At 49.6% G+C, this 20,758-nt stretch overlaps 1 protein-coding gene across 1 annotated transcript in view; it reads right to left on the bottom strand.

The window, feature by feature from the left end:
* Nucleotides 1–20,758, bottom strand: part of LOC144805990 (uncharacterized) — a 121,821-nt gene that overhangs the window by 57,996 nt on the left and 43,067 nt on the right. The window contains exon 2 of the mRNA XM_078672451.1: nt 19,327–19,474. Within this exon, the coding sequence (XP_078528577.1) occupies nt 19,327–19,474 (148 nt within the window). The remainder of the gene's footprint in view (nt 1–19,326; nt 19,475–20,758) is intronic.

Below are 20,758 nucleotides of genomic sequence, written 5' to 3'. Positions count from 1 at the left end.
AAAATGTTCAACCCGGCGTTACTGTTAACATGGGAAATCAATTCCGGGATATGATCCTCCTTCAAAAAGGGGGAATTAATTGTCTCGCAGAACAATTTACTGTTCTTCAATTCAGATGCAGAGCATACCTTTTCCCATGCTTCAGTTTGAAGCTCAGTTTTCCAAGCTTTTAAAGCCAATTTATAGTCTAAAAGAAGTCTCTTAATATCGGCTGAATCTCTGGGGTTCATATCCAGGGCTTTTTTCAGGCTACGTAAACATTAGAACAAGTTTGATCAAACCAGCCCACATTTCGATAATTATCCCCTTTAAAAGGTTTGGTTAACAGACCCTCTACTATACTATTTATCTTTAAATAGTTAGACATTAACAACTTTGGGCTAATGTCTTCTCTAAGGCAATAATTAATTTCAGCCGCTCCCAAGATAATAACTTCTCTTTGGAACTTCACTAGTTCAATGCCAGCCCACCTTAGACGCATTCCATTAGGTCTAATTGGAACAATGTCAGTGGGGTATCTCTCCTCTACTATAAAATCACAATCCCAATAAAATAGGGACAAGGATATACTATTATGGTCACTGACAGCCTGTTCCGTTATCCAGGGGATTGAATGCAATTTCTCATTATTACAAGAAATCAATATATGGTCCATATTAGTAGCCGCATTTCTGCCTGTAAAAGTGGGGCGATTAACGTTTTCCCTATCTGTAAGACATGGGAGAAGGTCCAGATGAAATTTGGATATTAACATATTCAATACCATGCCATAATCACAGTGGGGGAAGTGTAAAAAATCTTCATCATCATGTACATTATTATTTCCTTTCCTAAACCCAGACACATTTGTCTTAGCTAGAGGGCATAGCTGTATATTAAAATCGCCCACCCAGACAATAATAACTGGTTTCCTAATATGTTCCAACATATTATCAAGTTATTTTTCCAATGCATGGATAACAGAATCCTGATCGTTGACAAATACATTGTTATAAAAATTGACCAAAATCATATCGCTGCCTTCTTTAAAACGAATGGTTGTTATAAACAAAAAGAGAGAGAGGGTTTTACAATATGTGTAGAGGGAACTCCTGATCCCCTATTCAATATTTTTATAAACAAAAGGAGGAGTACCCCCGTGAGGCTGTAGAGGATGAGCCTCGGAACTATGTTGTGGTGCACGTTGTGCCCAACCAGTCAAGGACAGTAGTAGTCCTTAAGAAGACCCCTCACTCACCAACCTGGTTGGTGACATGCTTCATCATCGGGGTCCCACCCTGCGGGCCGAATGCCAACGGGGTGTGCTACGACACCTGATTACAGTGGAGGTCGTGGAAGATCCCAAGGCAATTGGCCCCCTTTTAAGCCAATACCTATACAAGGCTATCCCGGTCCCTACAATCACCCGCATGACTTCCAGATGTATGGTTGGCAACCCCCTTTCCAACAACCGTTCTACCCTCCAAACACCTACAGACCGACTTTTTTAGGCCGGGGCGGGAGAAGCAAGGGCAGGAGAAGAACCGGCAACCAAAGCAACCAAGTACACTGGGGAACTGAGGACCCAGCGTCGAACTCTACACGGAACAAAACACCACAAGCAGGACCGAGCAACCAGAAAGTCTAGTAACCAATTTAGCTACCAGACCTCTCTCAGAACGAAACGAAGCCACATAATCTGACTATGGGCCCAACTGTAACGCACTTATTCATGTTAAATTCAGTCAATTTAATGGAAACAAGAATTAGCAGGCCTCCCTCAGCTCTACCAGTTGTTGATGCTACAGCAGGGAGCCAATAGGAAGTAAACCCCTCCACATAGATAGGTTCTATACACCACGTCTCCTGTAAACATATAATATAATGCTTGGAAGCAATGAAATCCACCCAAGCTGGGATACCCTGTTTCTTCTTAAAACCAGCTATATTCCAGGTAGTAATAGTATACCCCTTTCTTATGTTACTTGCTTCTATACCCTTATGGTCAACAGATGACTCCATTGTTGGGCTGTTAGAAACTCCCCCTGGGCTGGTGGTAGATAGCCCTGCAGATTGACTATCCAGACACGAATCTAACAAAATGGAGGTCCCATCCGGTGGCTGAAGTGGGGATGAAACCACCTCCCACATATCCACCATCCCTCTGCAAATCCCCGTTTCCTGACTCTCCTGTCCCTGTCTATCTGCACCCCTACGTCAATCTATTGCATCCATATGACTCAGGGTCTGGAATCTATTAAAAACTGGAATATTGAAGTAGGGGGGTATAGGTAGCACAGGGAATTGAGGTAGTCTATTAACGGAGCATCATTGGGTGTCTATAAAAATAACCCAAAGGCAAAAGAGTAATATTATAATCTCTCCTAGATGGTAATGGGCCATTATTTAGCGAATTACGTGCCCATTTTGGTGAACGGAAGTTTATAATTATACAGTCCCCCTCAAATGGTTTTTATTAAGGGACCAATCCATTCTACTCTCTCAGTTAGCAAAATCTGATTTGCCCCGGGCATGGGTAAGCCACAATTTTTCATCAGCCAGTACATTATCTTATTTTTAAGCATATTGTGGTTTTCCACATGTCCTGGTCGTAATGTAGATACATTTACCAGAACAGCGACATACGCATCGCTTTCCGTTGGTAAGTTTAAAAGTCTTGGAGCCCTTCCCTCATGATGTGGGTTTATACCTTGGATAACCTTGTTCGTAGCCTCTATACTAGGTAACCTGTCCCATCATACACTGCCGTGATTTGGGTCAATAGGGATTACCCTTTCTGACTGGGTTGATTCAATAGGGATTATCCTTTCTGACTTGGTTGATTCAATAGGGATTACCCTTTCTGACTGGGTTGATTCACTAGGGATTACCTTTTCTGACTGGGTTGGGTCAATAGGGATTACCCTTTCTGACTGAGTTGGGGGTTTCACATTGCTTATCTTGAATCCCTATGTTTAACTCAGGGTGAGTTTCCCTAGATATGCTACACGTCTTGGTAGCTATGCAGGTATTGCCAATGCCTTTAGAAGGGGAAGCTAATTTGGGGCCATCAATTAGTTGGACAGCCTTAGTTGGGCCTTGGGCATGATGTAATCTATTATCAATTGTATCAAGAGAATCGCTCATTTTATGGACCTCTTTAGCCTGATTGTCCAATCTATCATCTAAAGTTAAAATGGGTTTGGGGAGATCTGCCAGTACCTTCCTATTATTGCTTATATCTGTGGCCCTCTTAGTCGCCTCTACTTTCCCTTTATTTACCTTAGTGTTACCCTGAACTGTTAATTTCTTCCTACAACTTCTCTTCCCTTTAGGTGAGGGGGGTGTGTCTGGAATGGACATTGTCGGGGTCATGGAAATATGGGAGTTTTCTATATCAGGACTAATAACATTAGTCGTATTGCTAGGGGCCTCAATTGGTCCTTCAACCGTTATATAATGCTCAGAGGTTAAATCCCTCGATCTGGCCCCGTTACAACTCATTCTGGACTTGTTGTTCAGTTCTCTCTCTACGTGGCTAGACCCTAAAGATAACCATCTTTCTGTAAGGTCTATCTCCTCAGTTAGGGCACTAACTGCTTTAACAAGAAATGAATCTCTCTCAGTGCAGGATTTTTCCATTTGCGCCTTAGTTGTTTTCCTTCTGGCCATATTTACTCGGTGTCTCACCCTGACTTAACCCATCCGAAATAGTTAAAATACAATATTTCCTTAATAACACTTAAGTTCCAGCCTGAGACTTTATACTATACTAATGATACCAATGCTATCTCTCCTTAAATACACAAGATAGTTCCAGTAACAGTCCCACGCATATACGGAGTTTAACTCACAGGGTCCAACAGGGACGTTAGAGATGTGGCCCAGCCCAGCCTCTGACAGTCACTGACGAGCAAGGACGAGCCCGCCCTTGGCCCGGGCTTCGCTCGCGCCCGTCCCGGGGTGCGGAGGCTCTCACGCCCTCTAATGCGACTCCTGGCGCGTTCGATCTCCGTCGGTGGCAGTCATGCCGCTAGGGCACCTGGGGGATGTAGTCTTCTCCCCTCGCGATGGTGTGAGCAAGCACTCTTCTTAGCCCCCACAGACAGGACGCAGTGGGTGGAAAAGTGGCCCAGTAATCACAATGAGCTCCCGCGGTGCGGGGGCTCTCACGCCCTCTTATACGCCTCCTGGCTCATTCGATCTCCATCAGCGACAGTCACGCCGCTAGGGCACCTGGGGATGTAGTCTTCTCCCCTCGCGATGGTGTGAGCAAGCACTCTCCTTAGCCCCCACAGACAGGACACAGCGGGTGGAAAAGTGGCCCAGTAATCACAATGAGCTCCCGCAGTGCGGGGGCTCTCACGCCCTCTTATACGCCTCCTGGCACGTTCGATCTCCATCGGCGACAGTCACGCCGCTAGGGCACCTGGGGGATGTAGTCTTCTCCCCTCGCGATGGCGTGAGCAGGTGCTCTCCTTAGCCCCCACAGACAGGACACAGCGGGGGGAAAAGTGGCCCGGTAATCACAATGAGCACCCCGTTCAAACCTGTCTCTGCTAGGTTGTGTATTCCTATGTCTGTTTCTGTAAGTAACAGGGCTGGGGAATTCCAGGAGACAGGCTGAGTCACCCGGTGGTGAATAGGGAGATCTGCAACTAGATGGGAGGAGTTGCACCTGAACCTTGAATAGGGCTGTGCCTGTCTTCCACAATGCTGGCTCCACCTCATGGGGAGCGGCTGATGTCTCTGCCCTGCACACTGAAAGAAGAGAAGGAGTCCTGTAAACAAAGTGCTCCGGGACTGTACTTGCCCTCCACAATGCTGGCTCCACCTCCTGTGGAGCGTCTGATGTGAATGCCCTGCACTGTGAAAGGAATGGGGAAGTCTGGTAAACAGAGTGTTTCATAACTGGTTTGGACTGGGCAAAGGCCCCTCTCCCCTCAGAGAACAAAGAATTTGGGATATAAATACTGGGACCCTGATCCAATGAAATTAGATCACTTTGGACTACAAGAAGAAACCTTTACTGAGTAGAGGAACCTGATGAAACTGAGGAGAGACTATTCCCAAGCTGAGGTGCTGCTTGGGGGATTGGCCTGCAGTGGTTTCCTTACTGCCAAAGGAAGGCGAAAGGAACTTTGTGTACTTTGCTTTCAACTTGTGAAGGATCTCCACGGCTCGGAAAAGAGCTTGCCTCCTGATGAAGTCTCAGGGACAACATACTTCACTCCCCAGCTCCCCAGAGTTCTTTGGAAGTGCATGCTGCTGTTTTGGGCCTTCCGAGGGACTGCGTGTCACAAGGAGCTGGAAGCGCGACTCAACAATAAGAAGCGTGTTGCCGTGCCTGCCTTTGCAACTCCAAAGGAGGGTGTCGCAGCTGGAACTGTCGCACTGCACCACATCGGAGAGAAGCGTGCCGCAACGAAGAGGAAGCATGTCGCCGTCGCTGCTGCTGCCGTCGCAACTCCGAAGGAGGGTGTCGCCGCTGCAGTTGTCGCACTGCACCGCATCAGGAGAAGAATCTCGCAGCGAGGTCGGAGTGTGTCGCCGTCGCTGTTCCTACCGTCGCAACTCCGAAGGAGGGTGTCGGTGCTGGAACTGTCGCATTGCACCGCATCAACCAAAAGCACCTTGCATCCCCGAGAAGCGCACCGCCGTCGGAGCTGCTGCTGTCACATCTTGGATGTCACCGCTGTAGTTGTCGCATCGAGCGGAAGCTTCACACATCGTGGGAGAAGAGCGTGGCCGCTGGAGCTTTTGTCGTCGCTGCAGTCCACGCATCGAACCGAGAGCTTCTCGCATTTCCAAGAAGCGTGCTGCATCGGGAAGATCTTCACGTCTTTATTTCTCTGTACCTGAACTTTGCCGCATTTCCCATCGCTGCGACATTTCTTGTCGTGGAAGCGCAACGCAACTTAAGGTACATTAACGCAGAGTGTCGCATCTAAGAACTGAACTGAACTAAGCTTAAATCTACCATCTTAGAGTAATCATAGTGTGTATTTTTGTCATTTATGGTCCTGTGGTAACTCTATATAAAGTCTACTTATTTTTTATATAAAACCTGTGTGGTGTCCATTTGTAGTGTTGTCACTGGGTTACTGTATGTGGTCACAACTGCTTAACTTACAAAGCCTCTGAAGTAAAGCCCCGCTGCTCATGCCAAGCTACCAAGGGGGCGAGCAGGGGTTATTTTAGGAGTGTAATCCCCTTACCCTGACTAGAGAAGAGGGTCCCTATTTGTCACAAGTACCTACCTGTGCCAACCAGAGACCCCCAAATCTAACAACAGGCGTCTGACCAACTACCTCCTCAACAACCAGCTCCTCAAGGACACCAAGTCCAGATTAATGCCAACCACCGCATGGAAACAGCACTCATCGCACCCACCTACGTTATGTTAACATTATTTGCTACAGCGCACGACTCACCCGGGGGCATCTTGGCGCTGATGCGGATACTAACAGGAAACATGTATCAGATGGTTCAGAATAAGTAGGCTTTAAGTAGTTTCCTAAATTTACTGTATTTGGGAGTGGATCGCAGGGTTAAGGGAAGTTTGTTCCGTGACCTTGGAGCAAGATAGGAGAAGGCCTTTCCCATCAGTGTGTGTTTGGCGGATGCGGGGTGGACACAGTAAGGCTTTGTCGCTGGATCTGAGATTGTGGCTAGGGGTGTAAACTGTAATCTTTCTTTGGAGATATAATGGGCCTTTGCCTTTTAAAGCATTGTACGTGAGGCAACAGATCTTTAAATGGGAACTCTTTTTCACTGGTATTCAATGCAGTTCCTTCATCAAAGGCGCTGAGGGAGTTCCAGAAGGGCAGTCTAGAATAAGCCTAGCTGCCGTATTCTGGACCATCTGGAGCTTGGAGAGCAGTGATTCGCTAGCTTCTGCCAAAAGGGCATTTCCATAGTCCAGTCTGCTTATCCCCATGGCCTGGACCAGAGATCTGAGGACTGTAGTGGGGAGGAAGGGAAAAATTATGCGCAGAAGTCGCAGATTGTAGTAGCATGCGCTTGTAGTTGCCGCAATCTAATCTTTCATCGTTAATGAGTGGTCCAGTTTTATCCCCAAATTCTTTACAGTTAGTTTGTGCACGGGGGTAGTGTCCAATTGGTGGGGCCACCAGTTGTCTGACCGGTTGGAGGGGGCTTTTCCAAGCAGCATGATGCCGTCTTTTCTGGGTTCAGCTGGAAATAGTTCTCGGTGATACAGTTGGAGATTGTTAGCATTCCTGATGCAAAACGTTTTTTTGCTATTATCAGGTCTTGGCCTAGACTATGCATCAGCTGGGTGTCATCAGCGTAGGATATTATCTCAAAGCCAAAGTGCTCCGCAATCTTCGCTAACAGGCCATATGGATATTGAACAAAGTGAGGCTCTGTCATGAGCCCTGCAGGACACCCTCGTCTAAACCCATTTTGCGTGATGAGTGCGGGCCCAGGATGACAGTTTGCTGCCTGTCTGTCAGGAAATGCTGAAGCCACTTGAGTGCCAGACACTGTACACCAATTGCCTGCAGCCTTTTCAAGAACCTTGGATGAGAGATGGTGTCAAAGACTGCGGGGAGATCTAATAATATCAGTGTAGGAGAGTAGGGTCTGCTTTCCTATGGTCACCCCACTTTTTGCTTTTTGTTTCACTAGTTTTCGACTTAATGTGGCTAATCAGACCCACAGCCCTGCTGTTCTCTCTCTAAATTTCACACCATGTACTTTAGGTACATCACCAATTGGGATTAGGGTCACTCCTGTGAGCCCCTGCAGAGTGTACCATAGGTACCCAGGGCATAGGTGCACCCAAGCCTACCAGGGGCTGCAGCATTTCTTTTGCCACCCCTGGCTGGCCATCCAAACTGACAAAACTGGCTGATCACTCAGCTGGAGCAAGGTGGATGTTGGAAATGGGATCCCCGGCTGGCCAGGGCTTTCGCCAAAGTCAGTCAGAGACCACCACCCCCAAGTCAGGGCAAGGGAGTTACACGCCAAGATAACCCCTACTCACCCTCTAGGTAACGTGGCGCGAGCAGCAAGGCTAAACTTGGAGGCGATGTAGGCTAAGTACTTGCGCAAGCACCCCAGCAACAACAACCAAAGGCCCACCACAAAGGAAACTCCACACAAGGTTATATAAAAATAGCCTTTGTATTACACCAAAACACATTAGATAAAACACACACTTTACAATGTGCCAGAGGCACGGGCAGAATTTACAGGGGATATGTACAAGACAGGGCCACCTGGACCACTGTCAGGAATCAGAAGTAGCACTTTCAGAAATAGCACTTAGAAGGTAAAATATAAATTTACTTTAGCACAAAATAGCACACAACCAGTAACTACTGGTAACAGGACCTCACTAGCACCACCTGCACTAGGGAGAAAACAACCACCTATGTATCACAATACCTGTAGGGGTGTAAGAACATAAACATGATGCAATGCATGACATTCATTCAGAGGTGTAAAAACAATATCAATTGTGCCAATCTCACAAGTCACCACCTGTGACTGTCCATGTGTCCCAATGTCAGGGCCTAAACGTGGCAGCTGCCCACGAAGTGCTGGGCAACTGGTGCAGACAATGGGGCCACACGTTGGAGCCTCGCTGGGCTCTGCAACAACAATGGGGGCTGTGAGCCTCTCTGGGCTCTGTCAGAATTATGGCACTCAGGAGCCTCTCAGGGCTCAAAACCAAAAAGATGCAGCCTCGTTGCGCCTCGTGGGCTCGAAGAACAAATGCCCCCCTGAGCCCCACTGGGCTCTGCGCACAATGCCTGGAGCCTCTTTCAGGGCTCCGAACACGAAATGGGGGCGTAGTTGGAGTCCCCCTCCTGGGGACTCAGCGAACCAAGTAATACCCACACGAGCCTCTCGGGCTCTGACAACAACTGCTGCCCTGAGCCTCGCAGGCTCTTTGAAAGAATGCAGCCCGAGTGGAGCCTCTCGGGGCTCAAGCGACCCTGCAATGCCCCCAGAGGTCGCGCTAATGAGAGGGGGCGGGGCGGACACCGGCAATGTGTCCCGACGCCCCCCTCTCCTTTCCAAAGCACCAGCACTCACCGCGTTCTGGCGCTGCAGTTCTCCTCTCTCTCCTGCACTCCTCGGTGTGCAGCGCGGGGCTCTCCTTCCAGCACCGGAGCCCTGCCTGCCTCTGCAGCCGCCCTGTTCCTCTCAGTGACTGCACCGGGGCGCAGGGTAGGCTCCTGCCTGCTCCGGTGCTTCAAAACTGCCGCAGCTTCTCTGTGGGAGGCGGGGTAGGCTTCCGCCCTCCCTCTTCCGGTTCTGGTTGTCCCGGAGGCCCGCCTGACTTCCTGCTTCGAGGCCGCCAATGGCAGCGCGACCCCAGGGGTGTGGAGGCGGGACTTCCGGGTCGCCGTAGGCAGCGCGGCGGCCCGGCCGGGTCTCCTGGGCTGCGGCGGTGATTTCCACACGGGGTGAGCTCCCGATAATAAAATAAATCACGCAAATATGCGGCGTGGGCAGCCGCTAGAGCAGCAAAATGCAGGGTGGGCACCTGCTTAACAAAAGCGCTCCCAGGCGCTGCTGATCAATATAAAGCGCTCTCAAGCGCTAGTGAGCACAAACCACAGCGCTCCCAGCGCTAGGACGAAATAAAGCGCTCTCAAGCGCTAGAGAGCACAAAATGAAGTGCTTCCAGGCGCTGGAAGCTAGCAAAGTCCAGGCAAAGTCCTTAGGTAGGCAGGGGGGGGCAAGGCTGGGCCCAGAGCCAGCTCACTGGGTCTCCAGGCAGGGAGACACCCCAAGTGGCGGTCCTCTGGCCCAGCAGCAGCAGCAACAGCCCCCTCAGGATCCTGGAAGAGAACAACATCTGTGGGGACACAGCCCCATTTTTATACACCATTTCCCTTTGTCTGAGGGTGCAGAGTGGGGGCGGAACCAGTCGCAGCTGGTTCTTGAGTACTCTGTTTACCTCAACCACCCTCTCTATTCACTGGCAGGGCCTGGGTCATTAGACTCTCCACAGGGGGGCGGAGCCAGCATTGTGTGGGGAAAACCCAGCCCATCCAGGACACAGGTACACTCCTCCCACACATTACTCATGCAGATCTCCCACTCACCACCGGGCAGACCCATCCAGACTTCCTGGAGCCTGGCATGCCAGCCAGCTCCAGCCAATCACACGCCAGCACCCTCACAGCACACGTACAGCCATGTCTAGAAATGGCGCTTCCCTACTAGACACATACATGCTGCATACACCGTTGCGCAGCATTCACTCACACGAGTTCACACATACCAGACTCAAGCCTGTACACCCCACGCATCAGGAACTACCAGGGACACATACATTCCCCATGCATTCCTATGGGCGGGCAGGCCTAGCTCAGCACATGCACTCAGAGTGCGCACGCACTTTCCACTGGGACACAGTGAAAGTGCGCAGAATCCCAAAAATCACCATCACCAGGTCACCATTTCACGCAAAAAGTCTAGGGGTGAACCTGCCCTAAGGGCCAAAGTCCAACAGTGGTGTAATCACCCCTTGCTTAGATGTAGTATTCCTATATCTACCCTTATATATAGACACATATGCACCTATAAGTCACTCCTATGGCAGGCCTTAACAATCCTGAAGGCAGAGTGCTTGGTGTTATGTGAGCTGAGCCTGTCTGCAGCTTTCGGAACCATGTCCTTATAGCTGTTCTATGATATTGCCACACCATATACTCTTAAGTGCATTATGAACCTCGCAGTTAAATGCTACTTCTGGTTTGGCTTTATCAAAACATGTCATGTAAGGTGTCATAGGCTTCGGAATACTGCCTTTCCACCCTTCTAGAGGGAGAAGACATGTTGTTCCTACTAATCCCGGTTAAAGTTAACCAGAGCCTCAGCAACACAAAATGGATGCTGCTGCCACAAACACAAGTCTGACCTCCTGTAGCTGGGAGCCCTTCCAGTGAGGGAGGCTTGGACAATAGGTTTCTTGTCTTGGGAGGTGCTAGCCCCACCCCAGACAGCCCAAAGTTTATTGGGGCAGGGAGGGTTGATTGAAACGAGACACTGCCTGGGGCACACAAGGTGTCCCATGCATAGTCCAGTTCAAACCGGTGCTGGGGCACGTCAGCCCCAGCTCTGGCGCGAAACAGGAGAAAGGGAAGGGGGTATAAGCACCCCCTTCCCTGGTCCCACCCATAGGAGAGACCTAGCAGGTAATCCAGCCCCTAGATTTGGTATATAGGTAGGAGCTGAGTCCCAAGACTTTAGATTTTATCCTGACTGAAACTTGAAACAAAACTCTGGACCTTCGACATTCTATCTGAAGAAAGAAGACTGAAGAATCTCCCTTGTGGTCAAGGAGTGACCACCCTGTACAAGCAGGCACCATCAAGCGATCAACGGTTTGCTTTGTTGTCGCTCCCGCCAGAGCCCGAACACAGAACCTGACAAGATCTGGACTTCCAGACTTCCTTCAGCCCGATCCACAGCCACAGCAAAGCTGAGACCCGTGGAGGCGACGCGAGACGTGGGACTGGCCAACTTGGAAAGCCAGTAAATTGCTTTCCGTGCAACTTCTGAGGCACCCTCGAAGTTGTGCATTGGGGATTTAGAAGCCCCAGCCCCGAGCACCAACTGCACGGAAGATCACCTCTCCACACTCCACAAGTTCTGCGTGGGGCCCTTCTGCATTTTCCTGCTCGATGCATCTGTCCGGTCACTTGCCCGTTAGCTAGTGGCCTCTGAGACAACGAACCTTCAAATTTCCAATGCTGGTCTGGTTGCTCCAAACTGGCCCCTGCTTCCCTGAAAAGGAGAAGTCCATCAGACCTTGCAGGTCTGATCAAGAGGCCCTCTTCGAATCCTGCATGGGTTGCCTTTGCCAAGGCTTGTTGACTCCAATCCGGAAGCCGACACCGCCGACAGTGAGATCCTTTGTGGGACAGTCCGTGCCCAGCTCCTGGTCATCGTCTACATCTCCTGGTCCACGTGGCAGCAGAGACAAGCTTTATGACATCGCCTGATTGCTTCCCTACATCGCCTGGTTCCTTCCTGGTTCCATCCTGGGCACTGGCTAGTGACCCAGACTCTGTCCCCTCTGCTTTCAGGTACTCTTCATCCTCGATCTGCCCTTGGATCCAACCCGGACACTTCTCTCCTGGTCGCCTGCAGCATCTTTCTCCAAGGCTCCATAGGAATCAACGACGAAACCCGACACACTTTGGGACCTATGCACCCGCTTCCTGTGGGTGAGGTAACGCGAGTACTTCGGTGCTCCTGTGAAGATTGACTATACTAGAGTCCTAGTTTCACGTAGCTTTTATCTAGTCCAGTCGGAAGTGACCTAAAAGAACTAGTTTCCAATTCTTTTGTTCCGATTCTAACTCTATGTGAACCCGTGTGTGTGTTCAGACACTGCACACGCATCCCCTCCTGCTCCCTATCCTTTGGTAGTACAGCGTAGCCCCAGCGATTCTCCAGGCCCTAGGACTATCCTTTGTTCGTGACGTGGTTCTTTTACCACTATTTTAGTATATGGTTCGAAGTTCCCCTAGGGCATTACTGTATATTGTGCAACTTATTTATTTATTTATTTATTTATAAGCTTATATAGCGCTAGACTCGACTCCTGAAGGAGTATCTCTGCGCTTTGCTCACCCAGCAGGTAGTAGGCATAATGCTCACCAAATCAGAGGCAGGGGATATATTAAAACAAAAAAGTCTTCAGCATTTTTCTAAAGGCTAGGTGATTGGTACACAGTCTGAGAGACTTATTGTATGTTGATTGAGTATCTTGTTATGTGCTTGTGCCTCTGACCTCATAAAGAGTTCAGAGGATTAATTTAGTAATACATACATATATTTTATATATATAACCTGTGTGGTGTCCTTTCACTTGGTATTAAAGGGATTGAATATGGTAAAACATCTGGCTTCACATGCCCTCTTGAGTTAAGCCTAAGACTGCTCTGTCCATGCTACCACTAGGATAGCTGGTCTATAAGGTTGTCTTTACAACCATCACCATAAGGGTTGTTTGGACTGGTGCAGGGTGCTCACTAGAATAGTTAACATCATATACCAGGCCAACTTCTCACAATCAGCATCAATGGCATTCCTGTATTCACCCCCTGTCTCAATGAATCGGTCACGGCCAGGAGCGCAGTCTCTGTACTGTACCCTGGGCGAAGGCCAGATTGTGAGGGATGAAGATTATGATTGAGTTCAAGATAGGATCCTAGCTGTTTATTTATTAGGCCTTCCAGCTGTTTGCTCAGAAGGGGTAACAAGGATATTGGGCGATAGTTGCCGAGAGTTTTTGGTGCAGCGTTGTTTTTTTTAATTTAATATGGACCGTACGCATGCTGCCTTCCACTCTGTCAGAATAATGCCTGATTTGGAGCAATTAAAGCTCTCTTGGATCTTTGGGGCACAGCAGGTAGCTAGAAGGGATATTATTTTAAGACAGAGACCCCGGGGGGGGGGGGGGGGGGGGCAGACTTAGCTGCATCCAAGGAGCTGTGTATTTCCTCTACAGTGATAGGCTGAAAACTGACTGGCGTGTGGAGGGTTACTTTTGGCTGCTCTCGTTTAGAGATGGTTTTTCCTGGAAGAAATTCGGCACAGAGTCAGAGTTCTTGGGATTCCACAGGAGATTGAATGCATGCTTGTGGGAGATAAAATCGCGAACTATATTAACAAGCATTGGCATAGCCAATAGGTCTCGCCTTTGAGACCTTATAAGTATTTAGGTATGCAGCACAATGTCCTTGGTGCAACAACATTCACTGTTGCATGGCTAAACACTTATAAGGTCCCAAAGGCGAGACCTATTGGCTATGCCAATGCTTGTTGTGCATAAAAATAGTGCTAGGTGAGTGTGTGTAGGAAACAGCAAAAGGGCTGCAACTTAAAGAATGCGTCCATCCTCTGTGCAGCATGCTGGTACCAGTGCGTTTCACACCACTAAGGGTAGGCAAGTGAAAAGACAACTCATAGCCAATATTCCATACATCCTTTATGCAGTGCCGTATCCCTACATATCACCATAATTCTGAAGTTGCTCAAACGTTGTATTACTAAAGAGTCAATGTGCAAAACATCTAATGTTGCCTCTGAGTATTTGTTTCAAAACCAGAAGGGTGGCGGGGGCTCCATTCAAGCTTACGCACTCAGAAGGCAGTCTGTGAAATGTTACTGTTTCACAAGCGAAGTTACACTACAAGGGATTAAACTGATAGCAAAACAGCAACTGCCTGCTATAGCAATCGATACCTTGAAACTTCTCACAAGGGAGGGGTAAAGGGTAACTGGGAAGAGCTGGTTACACATTCATATGCCAGAGGACGCCGCTCAAACCCGTCCTGCCCAGGATTTCCAAACAAAGGCTACAATTACGAAAGCTTTCGGGGCTTCTTAAATATTTGGACATCAGCTGGCAATTCCACGTTAAAAACGAGAGGTAGTAGGTGAAAGTCAAGTTGCAGTGCTACTCTCACAATCTATGTCCCCATGAGGGACAGTGTGTTGGTGTCATTTGTTGCTCGCTCTCGATGACTTTGTGCTGCGGTGTAGAGGGTTAAAGCGTGCTCTGACACCGAAGTCTGCCGAAGCATACAATACTAAAAGATAAGGTGGCCATAAAGCGTGCAACATAAGCAAACAGTAACATCAGCTGGGTCCATGAAACCAATGAAAGCAGGAACAAGCACCAGAAAATGTCTACTGTCTGAGGCGGCATTGGCTTAGTCGGAAGTGAATTGCTCCTTAAAGAATTCACATCAGATGCTTCCGAAGTTAAGAATAACAAGCTAACGAGGAGAGAGGGGGGAGAAGGGAGGGGGAGATGGGAGGGGGTTAGTGAGAGCAGACAGCAAGGGGGTGGAGGAGGCTTAATGAGCCATGACAGAGGCAGATGGCGGCTGCGCGCGTGCATGCTCACTTGCACGCAAGCTTTAGGCCACCAAAAGCCTCTGGTGGCACTTTTAAATGCCACTTACTAAATGTCTCAAAGAGACAGCATGCGCTGTCTCAGGTGAGACCTAAAGAAGACTTTGGGGGAGTTGTCAGCTCGTTCGATTTGATTAGTGAAAAAGCTCCCCCTAGCAGATTTGATATTCTGATGATATCGAGACAGCACTTGTTTGTACTGATCCTTGTCTTGAGGCTCTTTCCTGATACGGCAGAATCTCTCTAAGATCTTGTATTTAGTTTTTTCTAGTTTTAGTTCTGGTGTGAACCACAGGGCTGATGGTCAGTGATGTGTGAGACCGTGATTTTTATAGGGAACTGTTTCGTCCGGTGACTCTGTAAAGGCAGAGTTGAAGGAATTCAGCACTTCAGAGACCTCGGGGTTGTCATTTGGTGACTTGAGGTGAAAAGCATCGCTAATGGTTTCAGGACTAAAATTGTGCCAAGGTCTATGAGCATTGAATCGCGGCCGACTGTTTGTAGGGGAGTGAGGAGGCTGAACCTCTAACGTAATTAGAAAATGTACAGTCCGTGTAAGAGGAGAGGTGTCTTGCAGTCCAGCTGTTCTATGTTGGAAAAAATTAGATCTAGTGCGTGCCCAGCTGCATTCGTCGGGCCATTGACTCTTTGGGAGAGTCCTTATGTTTCTAGGTCTATTAGAAGTTTCCTAACTTCCGGGATGGTATGTTCTTCCCCATGGAAATGAAAGTCACCTAGTAGGAAAAATGTGTTTGAAGCTAGAACATGCATGGCTATCTGTTCTATCAATAGGTGATTGAAATTGGTTTCTGGCCCGGGGCCCCGGGGTGGTAAATCAGTGCTCCATTCCACATTTCCATTGCGGACACTCTTATCTCAAAAATACCTAACTTAACCGAGTCAGTGCAGGTGGTTGAGACCCATGTCACATTAATTGTGTTTGTAAAAACTATGACAATGCCTCCGCTCGTTTTTCCCCTCTATCGGGATGGATTAGTTTATAGTTATCAGGGATAGCTAGTGCGATGGTTGGATGGTTGGAGGGGTTTAGCCAGTTCTCTGTTAAGAAGCAAATATCCGATGACTGGGAGGAAATCACATCCCATATCTCGGTCGAGTGCTTGACCAGTGACCTAACATTACAAAGAAGACTATTTAGGCCATATTTGGTTGGAGAGGGTCGGGGTAATTTCTCTGGTGGTATACCAGTTTCCTGGTCACTTTGGAACTGACAATTATAACAGGCCACCGAACCTTCTAGGGTGTGTGGATACCGGTTGGTGCAGAAAAGCTGTAGTGGTGTGCTAGCCTTGTTCTGTGCTCTCAGCAGGCAATTACCTGATCTGATTGTTTACCTCAAAAGGTCCAGTGTTCCTGGCTGCAGGCGACGACCAGGCGCGGACGGGCGTAGACGGGCTTGCCTTTCGCATGCCAGCGGCGCGTCCGCTGCGCGTCCGCTGCGCGTCTGTCCCGGCATCAGCTTTTATGGCCTCTCGGGAACAGTCCAGCCCGAACTGCCAAGCCATGTCTTCCCTGGACTGGAAAGAAGCATCCTGGGACCGGTTTTAGATTCACAATCCTCATCAGCCAGGCTATCTTGAATCCAGTGGTAGAGTGAGCAAGGGACCCACGTCTGGGCATACCCTGCCACACTTAGGGCGAACAAAGCGACCCATGAGGCACAGGGTCAGACTGATTTGCATATGGCTATGTCTGAACTGGGGTGGTAGAGTGAGTTAAAGAATGGTGATGGATTAAACCCAGATCAGTTGACTGGGGGTGAGTGTTTGATTTGCTCAAATGCTCCGTCCCTCATCCCTTTTGTTATTGCTTTGTTCACACACTGAAAAGACTGAAGAAAATCTTCAAATGACTCCCATGCAACACGAAAGCCTGTCATCCACGCACTCATCACCAGTAGTCTGGACAACGGGAACTCTCTCTATGCAGAAATCATCAAACAGCTCACCAGAAGGCAGCAAACCACAATGAACCCAGCTGCCAGACTCATCTACAACCTCTCGCTCAGAACACATATCACACCACACCTGAGGGGACTCCACTGGCTCCAGATACATAAGCACCCACAGTTCCAACTACACACACCCACACACTCAAGGCACTACACAAAAAAGGCCCTGCATACATGAACAACCGCAACTCCTTCCGTCAACACCCTAGGTACCCCCGCTCAGCCGGACTCATACTCAGACACATTACAGACATACACAGACACAGATCCGGAGGCCACACCTACTCATACATTGCTCCGAAAGCATGGAGCGACTTCCCTCAACACAACAGAGCCTCCTCCTCGCTTCTTGAGTTACGCAAGAAGCTGAAGACCTGGCTCTTCGAATGACTCTGCCCTCGATCACAAAATGGATGCTGCTGCCACAGACACAAGTCTGACCTCCTGCAGCTTGGGGAAACTACAGTGAGGGAGGCCTGGACAATAGGTTTCCTGCCGAGGGAGGTGCCAGCACCTCCCCAGACAGCCAGTAGTGTATTGGGGCAGGATGGGTTGAATGGAAAGATGCTTTTCCAGACACTGCCTGGGGCACACAAGGTGCTCCATGCATAGCCCGGTTCAAACCAGTTGCTGGGGCACTCCAGCCCCAGCTCTGGCGCGAAACTTTGTTATGCTGAGGTTCTGTTTAACTTTAACCGGGTAAAGCAGTAATATACATGTCTTCTCCCTCTAGAAGGGTGGAATGCTACCCCCGCCGCCAGAATTGGCGAGGGGGTAGTATTCCAAAGCATTTGACACCTTACACAACATGTTTGATATAGCCAAACCAAAGTTTGCATTTACCCGCGAGGATTATAATGCACTTAAGAGTATATGGTATGTCTATATCATAGAACAGCTATAAGGAGATGGTTCCAAAAGCTGCAGAGGGGCTCAGCTCATGCCAGAGCACCCTCCCACATAAAACCAAGCACTCTGCCTCCAGCATTGTCGAGGCCTGCCATAGGAGTGACTTATAGGTGCATATGTGTCTATATATAAGCTTAAATATAGGTATACTATATCAAAGTAAGGGGTGATTACAACACCTTACCCAAGCTGAGTGATAAGCCTGTGGTGTCAGTTTGGATAGCCAGCCAGGGGTGGCATAATACATGCTGCAGCCCCTGGTAGGCCTTGGATGCACTTATGTCCTGGGTACCTATGGTAAACTATAGAGGGGCTCACAGAGGTGACCAAATACCCAATCTGGTATGTATCTAAAGTACATGGTATCAATTTAGAGAGAGAACAGCTGGGCTGTGGGTCTGATTAGCAGGCCCACAGCCACACTAAAGTAAAAAAAACAGTACATCACAGCAAAATGTGGGGGTAATCATAGGAAGCAGACCCTACTATCCTACACACTCTTTAACACCAAGGATGCCCACAAACACCCCTAGGGTCAGTAGGAAACCCCCCCAGGGCCCCCGGATAGAAGAGCCCAGCTCAACCCCAGGAACACTGGATAGAAGACCTCAGCTCAGCCGCAGGCTACCCGGATAGAAGAGCCCTGCTCAGTCCCAGACGCCCTGGATAGAAGAGCCCAGCTCAGCCCCAGGGGCCCCCGGATAGAAGAGCCCAGCTCAGCCCCAGGGGCCCCAGATAGAAGAGCCCAGCTCAGCCCCAGGGCCCCCCGGATAGAAGAGCCCAGCTCAGCCCCAGGGGCCCCTGGATAGAAGAGCCCAGCTCAGCCCCAGGGGCCCCAGATAGAAGAGCCCAGCTCAGCCCCAGGGGCCCCTGGATAGAAGAGCCCAGCTCAGCCCCAGGGCCCCCGGATAGAAGAGCCCAGCTCAACCCCAGGAACACTGGATAGAAGACCTCAGCTCAGCCGCAGGCTACCCGGATAGAAGAGCCCTGCTCAGTCCCAGACGCCCTGGATAGAAGAGCCCAGCTCAGCCCCAGGGGCCCCCGGATAGAAGAGCCCAGCTCAGCCCCAGGGGCCCCAGATAGAAGAGCCCAGCTCAGCCCCAGGGCCCCCCGGATAGAAGAGCCCAGCTCAGCCCCAGGGGCCCCTGGATAGTAGAGCCCAGCTCAGCCCCAGGGGCCCCAGATAGAAGAGCCCAGCTCAGCCCCAGGGGCCCCCGGATAGAAGAGCCCAGCTCAGCCCGGCTCCTGCAGAGATTCCCTCCAGGATTATTCAGTCTATTTCTACAAACACAGCAGAAGGTGCTGACAATCTCCTACCTGAGGAGAGACCTGTGCAGACATGTCCAGGCTCTCTCCTCCTCCTGGGGGCCGGGGGGGGGAGATCTGGGGTCTAAGGGGGGCAGCAGGGGCAGATCTGGGGTCTGTGAGAGTCTGAAGATGAACCACCTGACAGGGGTCCTTCCTCCTCTGCAGCAGGCTGAACACTCAATGGGAGACAGGATGTGATGTCAGCATCCGCTGCTCGTGCTGTATCTGCCCCCACTTACCCGGAAGAGGAAACCCTTCTCCCTTCCATTATCATCCAACCTCCCTGTTTCGTTCTCCCAGCGGGTCAGTTCAGCAGGGGTAGCTTCCTTCTGTATCTCTCTAACACTTTCCATAGTGTTATCGAACATTTTAGACTCCTCAACCCATCTAGCGGAATTTACATGCATTGGAGACATTTTAGATCTAGCAGTGTCTTTTGCTGTTTGGTCCGCGAAAGCATTCCCTTCTCCCACAGTATCCACTATGGCCTTGTGCACACAACATTTCATAACTGCTACCTTCCGAGGCAGAGCCAAAGGCATTAACAACCTTAAGATCAAAGGGCCATGTTATATTTGCTGGCCATGCGAAGTGAAGAACCCCCTTTCTGCCCACAATTTGCCAAAACTATGAGCCACACCAAAGGCATACTGGCTCTCTGTGTAGATATTTACTTCCAGTCCTTCACTTAACTCACATGCTCGCAACAGGGCTATTAACTCATCTGTCAGCGCAGAATGATAGGGAACTTGAGATGTTTCAACTACAGTGCGCAGGGTAGTAATTGCGTACGCAGCTGTCGTTGTGCCATCTGGTAACTTAAAACAAGAGCCTTCCACATACAGCTTGTTCAGAAGTCTGCTTTTGCTATTACTGGGGAAGGTCAGGAGGGGTGACTCCCTTTTGTCCCGGTACATGAGAGTATCGTCCCGGCGCCTCCGAGAATGTGTTCAACTCCTTGAAGGCCAGATGCGACCTTGGGCCTCAGAGCGAGGAGAGAACATCATGAATTCAGCTGTCTTGTATAACTCAACTAATTGGAGCCTGCTCGGCTACTTGACAAACAACACGTGACCACTGCCCGGGCCTAGTTCATGTAAAATGCAAGATGGCATTGGTGCAGTTCTCAATGTGTAATGAAGGATACCATATAACATGAGTAGGGGCTAGTCCAACTACTAACGTACTATAAGACATGATATACGGGAATCTATACTAATATAATAAAGAGAGAGCCCAAACCTTTTAGGCGGGTAAGCTCAGGAACCACAGCACCAATCACAACACCCAATACAGCATTGGAAAGGACAGTTGCAGCAGATGGACATAGGCTATACAGCTGGCCACCTCCTCTGCAGCCCCCCCCCCCCGCTTGACAGACCTCACCGCCTCTGCTCCTACTGGACAGGCCTCACCTTCTTTGTGCCTCCCCCTGGACAAGCTTTACCTCCTCTAACCTCTTTCCCCCAACAGGACAGGACTCACCTCCTCTGCAAGGGGCAGGTCTTACCTCCTCTGCCTCTCCCCCCTCTCCACAGGTCTCACCTTCTCTGTATCACCCACACAGGTCTCTCCTCGGCTGCACCCCCATGGACAAAACATGCCTTACCTCCTCCTCAGCACCGCTGGACAGGCCTCACCTCATCTGCAGCCCCTGGACAGGTCTTACCT

The sequence above is a fragment of the Lissotriton helveticus genome (assembly GCF_964261635.1).
Source record: "Lissotriton helveticus chromosome 1_1 unlocalized genomic scaffold, aLisHel1.1 SUPER_1_unloc_38, whole genome shotgun sequence".
Classification (NCBI taxonomy): Eukaryota; Metazoa; Chordata; class Amphibia; order Caudata; family Salamandridae; genus Lissotriton; species Lissotriton helveticus.
This window is presented reverse-complemented; position numbering and strand designations above follow the sequence as displayed.